At 39.0% G+C, this 12,730-nt stretch overlaps 1 protein-coding gene and 1 long non-coding RNA gene across 6 annotated transcripts in view; one reads left to right on the forward strand and one right to left on the reverse strand.

Moving 5' to 3' along the window:
- Positions 1-3,392, forward strand: part of LOC148646171 (uncharacterized) — a 33,081-nt gene extending 29,689 nt beyond the window's left edge. Inside the window, exon 2 of the long non-coding RNA XR_015927942.1 lies at positions 3,210-3,392. This is a non-coding gene — a long non-coding RNA (uncharacterized LOC148646171). The remainder of the gene's footprint in view (positions 1-3,209) is intronic.
- Positions 2,413-12,730, reverse strand: part of LOC148646172 (homeobox protein Meis1) — a 63,159-nt gene continuing 52,841 nt past the window's right edge. Inside the window, exons 10-13 of one of the 5 annotated variants that reach the window (XM_088610171.1) lie at positions 8,773-8,912; positions 7,850-7,939; positions 7,352-7,447; positions 3,533-3,673 (exon numbers count right to left, since the gene is read on the reverse strand). In XM_088610171.1, the coding sequence (XP_088466297.1) occupies positions 7,389-7,447; positions 7,850-7,939; positions 8,773-8,912 (289 nt within the window). In that variant the 3' untranslated portion in view covers positions 3,533-3,673; positions 7,352-7,388. Of the gene's footprint in view, positions 3,674-7,351; positions 7,448-7,757; positions 7,940-8,772; positions 8,913-12,730 lie in introns of all 5 variants that reach the window. The other 4 variants (XM_088610172.1, XM_088610167.1, XM_088610168.1 and 1 more) reach the window with 4 other exon arrangements.

Below are 12,730 nucleotides of genomic sequence, written 5' to 3' on the forward strand. Positions count from 1 at the left end.
TTCGTTAAAAACTATGTTCAAAATAAATACTTCCAATTACAGTTTTCCAGATCCCCTAAAGATGGCAGTCAAACATGGGATTTATCTGTAGCTGCGTAGCTGGGTCTCCTGAGCTGCATGGCTGTGGAATTTCAAACCGAAAATGTCCTAGCTCGCCGTGGAAAAGGAGCAGTGTAATTAAAACGTCGGCGCGTTTTAAGCCCCAGTTTCTTCAGTGCAAATAGCATTTTGGCTTAGGTTAGGCTGTAAAAACAAAAATAAATCCTTTTTTTTTTACAAACGCAGGTCCGGGAGAACGAAAGGGGAAGGCATATTGATTTATACATGGTTTTGTTTACCGTACAAGAAACGGTTTCCCTGTAAACTGTTTTTTCTTTAGTTTTCGATAGCTGATGAGATTCAGTGTCTTGCTTCTGTCGAGTTAAAAATACAACTTTTTCCTAGTTGCCAGCGGAACTTCTCGTCATTCTGATTTTCGGAGTATCTAGGAAACACCAGGCGGCTCGAGAATACAGAATTTAAAACGTTCTTAACTGGGCCATTGACTGGGTGCAATAAGGCGTGAGGAGGAACTAATCTTCCCATTTACATGTTTGTGGCAATTTTATCTAAATGAATTTTAATGCTAAACGAGGGATAATTCCCTATTTGTATCCGGACTGTCCCCCCCTACCAGCCCCTCCTTCCAGTTCCTCCAAGACAATTCCAACATCATATTGGCCGACTCATTTGTTGCGCCTTGCTCCATGTCCAGGGGTTAAAGAAAAGTGCAGTTTGAGGATGCCTCAGAACAGACTGATGCGTCACACATTTCAGTTTTGTCATACATAGTGCTCACCTAGGAGAAATGTGACGGGGGAAAAAAACAAAGATGTGAAAAAAGCCTGATTATTAAATATGATTTAGACAGAATACAAACCATTTTCCTTGTATTTCTTTAAAAAATTAATTGAATAATTTCTTATTAAAAAGATTTCTTATAAAAATATTCATCCACTGCTACTACTACTTATAGTAAGAATATTGTCTTTAATACTTTTTTATTTGCGTCTGTGATGCTTCACCTATCTGTTACCACTTGTGAGGCCAACAGCCCATGGCTATATATAGTCAGGCTGTACAAACCCCAGATCCCCAACTACAGCCCATCTCCTCCTCCTCCTGCAGGGAGATCGGGAGGCCCAGCAGGGATAACTAACAATCTAGTCACTCAGTGCCCTACCTTTTTTCATTTTCTTTTTTTCCCAACTCCCAGCTGCAATTACGAAGATTAAAGCTGAAATGTCAGACAATCTGTAGTTTTCTACCAAAGCATTAGCACATATGAAATTTCTTAAATCAATTCTGAGGAGTAAACTTCACAGACAGTGCCACTTGCTAAAAGTTAGAAGCAAAGCATCAGGAGAAGAAAATAAAAATAGCAACACATACCCAGGTTTAACGCTGCTTTTGTTCGTACAAGGCCACAGATGTTTAATAAAAAGTTTAGTGCTGGCATTATCTTGTTCTAATCACCGTTCGGCGTTCCTTTTCTTAAATAACACTTTAGTTTTGTACTTTATCTATGGTACCGACGGTCATTAAGAAACACTCAGAGACAAAAACAAGTGATTTACCTACTGTAATCCTAATCTGGAGCTAATTTCCCAAGAAATGAGCAAATTATATGATTTGCACTAATATATAAATCCACATTCTAGTATGTTCATGATTGAGCTCAGTAACTGTCTGAAATAGTTAACCGTTACACTTAAAGTGTTGAAGTTCTATTTAAAAAATTTTGCTTCTCATTTACCCATCTATATCAATATGCTTACAGATGTTTTACAAAGGATGCATAGTATAAGCAGAAGAACAATATAAACAAAGTGATGCCAAGAACAACTTTTTTAGCTGAAAATTCCTTTAGGTGGCATGATAATTTCATATATGTAAATACCAAATCACATTTATGATGCTCGTATTTTGTTTTTATAGCTTTTGGTCAAAAATATCTCTGCCTGCAATTTCTTTCTAAACTTCAGGATAAAATATGAAGGCTTTTCTCAACAAGTGTAATAGGAATGGCGAATAAGTTACATATACTGCAAGATATATATGTATATATTATAATCAGGATTTTATTATTATACACAATAAAAACTGCTACATCTGGGGTCTATTATTATACAATCCAAACTGTTTTGATCAGAAACTAAAACTGTGCTGTCGTTATTAATTTATATTTAGTTCATCGGTTTTTGTGATAAAAAAGCGCTGCACAAGTAGTTTTTTTTTGTTCTTTCAGTCTTTTGTAACCATAACAAAGCAGTAAGTTGTTCCCATATAGTGTTTTTTTTATAGGCATGCCAACCCAAACCAAACTAAAAGTTTCCCCCCAAAAAATCTACAACAGTTCATTATTTCCAGTCCTTTTTTTTTTTTTGCACAAAAAAATTTATTTACAACGTATACATAAACTCTCCAAGATGGGAACATGGAAAGCAAAAACACGCACATGACTGATGTCTGTCTCAGAAAAAAAAAATGTAGTTGGTTAATTTTGTTGCATTTTAGGATTACATCACATCCCATTTGGTGATTTGCAGTATGGGGAGATGAAAGCACTGATGTAATAATTAGACTTATAAACACCTTTTGGTTTCTATGTTTACTCCTACCAGTCTCCTTAATACTTTGCCTGCAACAGCTGATTAATCATAGTGGATGTCTACGGCTTCTCCTATCTTTCCCCATTTACATCTGTTCAGGCCAATTCAAATATGGTGAGTAAATGAATTAGACATGCAAATGCAAGCCTCAGGCTAGAGAGACAGAGGACATGGATGAAATCTTGGGATGGGCGAGAGTCTTCCGCCTGACATAGTTATTTTAATGCTCTAAAAATCCTGCAAATAAGCCCTTTCTGTCATTTGCAGAGTAAATGTAAGGCCTGTTTTTCTTTGTCTTCAAACGTTCAGGAGATTTGGGGAGGAGGTCAAAGTCTATGGAAATGACACACACATAGTGTGGAAAAAAAAGTTCACATCCTTTAAAAAAATCTATAAGAAACAACATAATATGCAGAACAGTACGATAGCATTTACAATAATTAATTCTCAGTACTCGTGAGAGTCCAACGTAATTTTACAACAATATTCACCATGTCCTCCTCCTCCTCCCAGGAGTTGATATATTTATAATTTCATTCTTCTTCTTTTTTTTTCCAGGGCACTTCCTGTGTAAAGGGTCCCAGGGAGTAAAAAAAACAAACATTGGCTTCTCCTTGGTCCAAATCTGATGCCAAGAATGGAGCTCCTTAGTCACTGCAAGAATGAAGTCAATATACGAAAGATGCCACTGTAGCAGAAACTGTTTTGTTTTAATAATAATAAAAAAGTCCCTTAAAACTACTGGGCATGGATGTCCATGACTTGTCCACCCATTGTAGGGTCTCCTGGGTTAAGCATTGGGGGGCTAGATGCAGACATTGGCATTCCAGGGTGTGGTGGTCCTCCATGCATCATCATTGCTGGGTGATGGGGATGTCCAGGAATGTAGGAATGCATGGGAGGTCGATGTCGTAGCTGAGCAGAATGTGGGGGCATCTGAGGGGGAGTGTAGCCTGACTGTCCCATACTCATGCCCATTGGACCACCATGAGACACGAAATCGCCTGGCATGCCTTGTAGCCCTGGAGGAAAACAGACGCATAACGCTGGTGAAAAGATGGCTCGATAAACTTACTACCACAACAACACAAGCACTAGCTGAGATTTTGAGTCACATATGCAGTATCGACTATTTTGCAGTCATGAAGTAACAAAAATGTTTATTTCCCTCAGTCTTTAGCCTTCTTTTTAATAATATGAGACAGTTATTATAGTGCAATCACAAGATAAAATTTTGAAACTGAGTAGCGAACGATTGATATATCGTAGAAAGACTATTTATAATTAAAATGTCTATAAATGCCAAAATATTTAATGTAATCATACTTTAATACATCTTCAAGTTTTGTCTCCTACCGAAAATAATTCTGTATCGTCTAATGGGTACACAGGGACAGTTCAAGCTCTTTTACACCCAACAGCAAGTTGCCCAACATTGTGTGAAAGGTTAAAATAAAGGTCCTGTGAAGAATAAGTCCTCAAACGTTCACTGTAATGCTTCTTTTTAAAAGACTACTTTCTCAACAATGAGCAGTGTTTCTTAAAATATTGAGAATTTACTCAAGCACAAAGTTATTGATAAACCCGGCCCTATGGGGGATGTACAATTGACACAGACAAGACATTGTGACCATTCAATCACCAGAGACCTTGCCCATCAAAACACATTTTAATAATCAATAGCAAAGGAACATGAACAGTCCAGAAACCTGGACTAGAAACTTTATTAAATCTGGTTGTTCTTTTTGTTCCCTGCAAATATTAAATGTCCCAAGGAAAACTAGCTTTCTGGAAGCATTGATATTAGTCTACATGCAGCATGGAAGCAGACAAGAGATGTTGTCATGGCCTGTTTTATATACTTTGCACTCCAGGAAAGTACATAAGAGAAAGATGGTATTCTAATTTGTTTTAACAGCTTGCATTACCCTCAAGAAACAAACAGGACTCAACACCAAAGAAACTCAGAAATCAAGTGCTGTATACATGAGGCGTAGGACTAATGTAAAACATGAATCTTAGTAACTACGACGGACTGTGAATGTTTTTTTTTTTCAATTATGAAAAAGGTGCCTGGTTCTCTCACAAGACCCTGCCAAGAAACAAACTTGAATTGATGCTGGACATGAAAAGGCCATGCTCAAACATACTTCTACAGCTGTATTCTGAAAATAAGAGATTTAAAATACAAATATATTGGCAACAGCTTGGGCCATTCTGAACACAATCTGTAGCAACACGAAAATCAGTTCACAAATAAAAATCAGATACAAAGTTATATATCATTAACTGCTTTTTGTGAACAATGGCCTCTATTCTCCACACAGACACATTATATATTAGAACATAACACTATCGTGTTCCATGTTTTTAAAGTTATACTGTATATTTAAATTGAGCAAAATTATAAAATCCGTGCTACCATATCTTTCAAGCCTTTTACATTTTACTGCATAACATGTTTAAGTAATACATGTGATGAAAACAAATATTACAAACTTCATCAAGCAATTGAAAGGAACAGTAAAAGGAGCTTGTAAGGTTTCTACAGTTAGACTGATAAACAGCTGGGAAACACAAGCATTGATCGTACATTTTTGGGGGGGATCTTAAACAGACCCAAGTGGCTTTTTGCTTAAATCAATAGCTGGGTTTCTGACCCATTCTGTTTCAGGACTGCCAAGGGAGTCAATCAACAGTGTACGCTTGTACTGAGCACACAAGACCAACAACTGCAGAACTAATTTCTGTTACTTAAAATATAAAAGCGTAAGTTAAAAAAAACATGACCCTGAAAAGGGGTTAACAAATTTATGCTTAATAATGGGAGAGTTGATTTCTTAAACAAAGCTCTCCAGTCGCGCCAAGAAGGGCATGCTTACCAAAGCATACCTAAAACATTTGGGAAATTGGATGGAAACAAAAATCTATACGTTCATAATTAATTCTTTCACTGTAATCACTATTGTCTGGAAAATAAAATCTCAATTTTGTCCACCCTTGGGTAATTTTTTGGTAACGAAAAATGAAAGGAAGAAAAAAAAAGAGTCATAAAACAATAATTCTCTCTGCTATCAAAGGGCCTCAGTCTTCTGCATGGATTGCTATGGTTCATCTGAACTGACAGGTGTATTGTTTCTGAGAGCTATAAGCTCCATAATCGTCAAGGGTAGAAAGCATAACGCTCCTACTAAGTAGGTTTAATTGGCTTTGGTTTTAAGTAATGTTGCAGTGTGACTGCTAGGAACACCTTCCTTTCAGGTCTCGGGGCTCCTTTGCAAATAGCTGCTTAATCTTGCCTAAAGGAACATTTCTGAACTAATGAAAATTGCTTATAAAATATAATGTACTCTCAGCCCCTTAATCAAATAGGATGATAACATTTTTTGTAATAACCTATTAATTTAATTGGTCATGAAGCATATAACACATCACTTACATTTAATTGACCTAGAAACTAAAGGAACAATATTTAAATTAGCCAAGCTAGAAAATTTCAATGATGTAGCACAAGGAGCAGCGGCATTCTGGAGTGTGCTAAAAGTGTTCTCCTGTTTATCTTTTAACTGTTTTCATCTATGATTGCAGTTCAATTATGAGATTCAGCAAGCAATTCGATATTGTTTAAAGCAGGGCTTTCACGACATTACAGGAAACAACAATCCTGCTGAAATGCCAGCTCTTTCGGAAGACGAAATGACTCGCACACTATATATATTTTTTTTTTCCCCGTGAAACACTTGACAATGTTTTGACTCCGCTGCCTGCTTTGAAATCTTAATGTGAATTTAAATAAAGAGAAAGAAACAGATGCATGAAAAAATGCTTATTTTTCGCTTTCGAGGTGACAGCAGAAAAACTGGGATATTCTCGCAGAGCTTGCTTCACGAGGCATTCCATAGAAGGCTGCATTAATGATCTCTATTTTTGTATACTGAATAAGTCAAGTCCATTAGTCACACTGCTAGTGATGGCATATTTAATTTGGATATAGTCAATTAGCCTAGGCTAAGCTCCCTACCCTGCTGCGGACACCTCTATTTTGCACTACTTTTTCCCCTTCGCCGTAAGTAATCCTATTATGATGGGAAGGACAAAGGGGAATAAAGTAGAGATCGATAGGCCCATTCCATACATTTGAAATCATGCTAGATAAATTTAAATGTATTCTAGTGTTTATTTTGCCTATAAACAGTCTCTGTTCGCCTTTTTGGTGGTGTCTCACAGGTTAGTGTATTAATGTAACTCATGCATCAACTGCGGTAAGACAGATTTATGACACTTTGGGGACATGCTCTTTCCTCTCCTTGCACTGCTGCAGACTGCTTACATTTTGCCAATCAGTCTGTTGCTATGGTTACCCCCCCTCCCTCCCTTTGCTTGCCACCCCCCTCCGATATGACTGCGTCTTGTTTTGTCATGTGGTCAGTAATGTGCGATAGTGAGACACAGAGCAACTGCACATGGCAAACCTCTCTGTCTTCAAAGCATGAGAGGACGTTATCACCTGGAAAAGAAGATGGAGGGAGGGGTTGGGGGGGCAGGAAAAAATGGAAAAACGATGAAGAGTGAACAAGCATGAAGCCATGGGCAGGAAAGAACATCAAACATAAAAACAACCCTTCCAAAAAAGAAACACCAGGAAAAAGAAAATCTGCATCCCCTAATGATAACACATTTTTAACCCTGTTTGTACTTACTTCCCCCTTGCTTTGCGATTGGTTAACTAGAAGAAGGTTACATGTAGTGCCATTGCCCCTCCATGCCCATATTCATGCCCATTCCACTCATAGGTCCTAGAAGGGAGATAAAAATTCAAGAATATGCCAGAAGATGAGCCAACCAGAGAGAAGTCAAACAGAGAGATGCCAAAAGAGCCAAAAAGATCCATTTTAAGGGAAGGGAAGGGAGAACAGGGGACAAAACAAAGGAAACAACTGTTTTTGTGCAGGAGGTGGAGCATCCGTCCCCGAGACCCCTCCCTTGACACCACGAGGCCAGGCTGGAGCTCGAGAGTGACCAAGCACGCAGAGGCAAAGAGCAGGGCAAGGCAAGACAGCTCAGGTGCAGCTCAGGTGCTGTGAAGGCTGTGATGTGATGGACTACCTGTATGAGAGAACGTGTAGCCCTGCAGTGCCACTCTGTGGAGGAGGGTTGTGTGGGGAGGGTGGAGAGTGGGTTGCAAGCCAAGGCCTTACCAGGTGGTCTAATTCCCATGTGCTGTTGGCCGTCCATGACAAACCCTCCCATTGGCTGCCCGTCTGGATTGTATGGAGCTCCTTGACTTACTGGAAGGGTCACAGGACAGCAGTTATTCAACTGTTTAATCCGTGCTCACCATCAGTTCATGGACAAGGCAAGACCCTAGTCTGGATGTGTTTATGAGAATTGCACTCTTGTGTTACCATAATCATGGTCAGCTAAAATAAATGACACCCAAGTGCATAACGATACCTTCAAATACTTCAGAGCTCATCAACATCTAGACAAAGACTTTGAGGGTCTATGACATCGGCTGATAGACAGAAAGACAGTTTCTGCTCACGTGTTGTTAACCGTTGCACTGTAACATGAAAATGTAAGCAACAAACCCAGAGGATAATAAGGGTTAAAAACTGAAAAAAGAATGAATTTGCTTACCATCACCAACAGACCCCGAATCCAAGATTTTTCCTTCCCATAAAATAAGCTAAATCCAGAAATAAGCTGCTTGGGGTTACTCAAGCAAAATTAAAAAAGGTTCTACCCTCCTCAATGCCTTTGAACTTTACCGAGTCCCTACAACAACGCTGACCCTTCAGCCCCTATGACAGGTAATAAAGTTTCCAGCAGTCCACACCAAGCCATGCACCAGGGAGTGGTCATTGCAGCAGAAAGTAAAAAGCTGGGAAGCAAAATGTATATAACTCACATTAATAGTTTTCTTTGTTTGTCTCAGTTCTGTTTTAGAAAAGGAAGCAGCTAACCACATCGGAGTTTTAACTAATAAGACTGTTTCACTTAATGATATTCCTTTAATTTTACTTTGCAACACGACTTTCAAAGAAAAGTCAAGTCAAAATGATTAGTGTTGTTATTTTAGTCGTCATTCAATCCCAGCATCCATTGGTAGTTTATTTACCAGGTAGGAGACCTCCCGGTGAATGGCTTGAGGATGATTTTCGCCTGCGAGACTTGAATACAGTTACTATTGGGGACTTGCCTGCTCGATTGGACTGATCTATCATGGGTTGCACTATTCTCCTTCTTGCATTAATGAACCTGAAAGAAAGCAACAAAAAAAAAACTGTCAATTAGTGCCACAGTATTACAGGGCTCTGCATTGGATTACACACTCGCAAACAAAAAGGTGTTTTGTTTTTTTTGCCACAATACCGAACAAATACACATTTCAGTCTTCGGTGTGCCTCCCACTGTAGCATGAAGCAGCTGTCAGCACATTTCTTTATACTGTCCAGACTTCTCAACTAGACACACAAAAAGCAAGCTGGCCTGAGCTTTCTTAGTACACTTTTCAGGGAAAAGGTTGATAAGGTGTTACAATTGGTATTACAATGCAACAAACATCTGAAACATGTTAATAAAGTTCATACTAGACTCTTTTCTTCTTACTCTACTTACTGATGTCAAAATGTATGGGCTTGTATGATAAAGCCTTGTGTTCTTGTCTCTCTGCATCGGTCAAATGTTTTTGTATAGATACAAAATGCAAGAAGCACATGAATATTCTTTCACTCATTAAGGATGAAACTGTGTGACTGAATTTGATTTATAAAAGAGCTTGTGCATGGGTGCATGAGTGTATATATATATATTTATATACTCACACACACACGCACATAATTAAACCAACATATTCAGCATAGTTTCTAACTCCCAACCCCCCATTCTAACCCACAAGGCCTTTCTGGTCTTACTCAGCCTAAAACCTTCTGAAACAACCCCGTGACCTCTCACGACCTTTGGTAGTGCAAGCTCAGGGGTTCCGACTTGATTTATGTCCTCCTGCTTCTACCGCAGTTGGATATTTCCATTTCATCTTTTGAAGGGGGAATTAGTAGACTTTTCAGGAAACAATGGCCACACTACTCTTTTCAGTCTGAAAAAGCAGGGGGGGGGGGGTACTGATGGGGGTTTGTGGGGGGGAGGATGGAGGAAAAATGGCACAGACAAAGAGATGTTCATATGGGCATCTGCTGCCTTGCCTAATTAGTGAAGTATCTTATCCTTTGTCTTCTGTCTGCTACATGGTTCTTTCGGTATCTTCTAATCTTTCTTTCCGTCTTCTGAGAAAACTGCAAATTTCAATGCCTACTGTTACCCAAAAAAAAGGAAGAAAAAAATGTCTTGATGGCAGTATACCATCAAATGAGGGAATGTCTGGAGTTTTATCACCACTAGCTCACCCTGCGGAGGGAGTCTCGGGCAAAGCATTCCTTTTATTGCTTTCTCGTTTCTTGACTCCATGTTAAAGTCTGGGGTCAGCTGGAGGTCAGTGTTGTCTAGCTTGTGACCCCTCCAGTTTTTTTTAATCGGAGAACCAGTCAGGCCTACAAAATGGTATCACAAGTCCACTCTTGAAGTCTTTACCATATCTGAGGCCAGATGCGCAAATGCCTTAACAATAGACAAGTTATACACAATGAGGAAGAACCCTTAGGAGTCGACGCTGAAAGTGGTCATGGTCTGCTCTGTGTTCCAGGCGCACACACGAGGACTGGCAGTTAAGAAGACAGTCAAAAGGAGCAGAAACCCATGCAGTGAACTAAAGCTGCATCCTCCATTAGGGGTAAAAGTTCACCTTTTCATGACCTTTCTCGCTATAGGATTGCGTTTATGGTCTGTTCAGTTTCTACTTCCCATCGGCACACAATGAACATAACTATTCTGCTCTCTTTTGACAATAGGGAGCTATTTTTAAGCAAATGCCACTGGAAAATACCACTTGTAAGGTCCTGCTCAAAAAGAAAATAATGCCCCAAAAATAATTAAATTAGGACCACTTGAAAGTCAAAGAAAGCACAAAAGAATCAACAATTTCCTCACTTCACTATTTCCATCAGCATGCTTTTAAGTGCATTATATCCAGTGCACCAGTCTTTCCCTACGTCTAAAACCACTTCCTTTTAAAGTGTGGAAATGACTGTAATCACGTCTGCCAAGGGTCTGTTAATGTTCCATCCTCATTATATGCACAGGTGTACCACAAACACCATGTGAAATAGGCAATTAAAATGAAAAAATCTGCTTTTTCATTAGCTGCCTTTGTTGCGTGACCAATTAGGGAATAATTTAATAAATATCACTGGAAAGATCTAGATTGAAGATACAAAAGGTTACTTTCAGTGTGTCTATCTAAATGCATATGAAGCTCCTCTTCTCCCCAGCACAGTTCATCAGTACAAGATCACAAGCTTTCCAAACACACACGTGAAAACTGTACACACATATTAATACAGGCCACACACTGCCAGCGAGCTGTTCTGCATTCCTATAATGGAGCCTGTACAAGAAGGGACTGCTGATTTTCAGGGCACTTTTTTAACACCTAACCTGTGGTTTTTGCCACAAAACACTGATCATAAACAAAGCGTCTCAAACTGCATTTTCAATATCATTTCTTCATGCTAATTGTCTTCTTTGAAATACCCCATGCCCAACAGAACTGTAATTCAGGATCTATGTAGGTAATTATAAACCATTGTAAAACCATGACACCTACACTGTTGACAATGCATCCATGTTATGCTTTCAACAAATGCCCAAGCTTGTAACACCCCTTTCCAAAAGGTACTTTAATATTATCTGTGCTTCAGCCTGGGCTATTTATACTTAAGTAATTAGGTATTCTGCAATTCAATCACATGTTGACATGCCTATAGGGAAAAATCATAAACAAGTGCATCTTTTTGTCTCAGCACAAAGTCATAAAATTTCATTTTTGCTCCTCCTCCAGTAGAGTCAATCTGAGGTCAGCCCCTCAACCCTGTATCTGTTTAAATAAACTGATCCAGCTGTTTGCTGCGAAAATTCCATTTACACCCCCCTCCCTCCTCCCCCCTCACCCTTTCTAATCAGCACGCAGGGCTCTGTTCTGAAACCAGTTGGAGTGGCCTGCAAGACTCTGCAATTACAGCAAATAAAACTGTGAACCTCCAGCATACGCTGCAGAAAGCCTAAGCCTACCGTGTCATTATCACAGAATAGTATAAAGACACATACACGTATGTGCATATGCACACGTATGTTTGGCTCTATGCACACCTATCTTTGTGCAATCCAGCCAATCAATAAAAAATCACCTAACAATCTCGATAGCCTCCTTTTATTTGTATTTATTTTAGTCAGAACACATGCGTCGGTTCCCACCTTGCTGGAAATTCTAAATTGTCATTTTTGTTAATGATTTAAAAAAGAGGGAAAAGAGGAGTTCCGAAGGTGTCAGCAGCTTCCTTACAGTGATCCACTGTAAAAATAAACTTTTTAAAAAATCGTTGGTATTCATACAAGTTAACGACTTCTCACTGTAGTATTCAAAGGTGCTCCCTACCCCAAATGTGCTGGTGGTCTTAGAGTCAAATTAAAAGAAAGTGCCATCGGCACATTTACAGGGTCAGTACTTAAGGCTACGCAACACATACACATTACTTATGCTTCTGTGACAAATAGTGCTTTTTAAAACGTAATGCCACATATCCACCCATACTTTTTGATACATATATCTCTGTTTTGTCCTAGAAAGCCAACTACAGTTTCTTCATTTATTATCATGTGTTATATTTTTGGGATCTATAAAAAGGCCTACGTATATCTGGAAAGCCAGATATAGAAAAGATTAGTTGCTTCTAATTTCCACACTGGATATGGAGATCACCTTTAACATTCTCCTGTAGATCTTGACACCAAAAGAAAACAGGGAAATCAAAGGGGGCTTTTGGTAAAAACAACAAGGGGGTCTCCTTAATCCCTGTGGCAGCATTAAGAACTGTTGTTTAACAGTAGGAAGCCATTACCTCACAATCCCCTATAGTTTCTCTTGCCAAACTGAGTCAAGCATTTCCATTAAAAGACATCTGAAG

Source organism: Lepisosteus platostomus, chromosome 17, assembly GCF_059453375.1.
Source record: "Lepisosteus platostomus isolate fLepPlt1 chromosome 17, fLepPlt1.hap1, whole genome shotgun sequence".
NCBI lineage: Eukaryota > Metazoa > Chordata > Actinopteri > Semionotiformes > Lepisosteidae > Lepisosteus > Lepisosteus platostomus.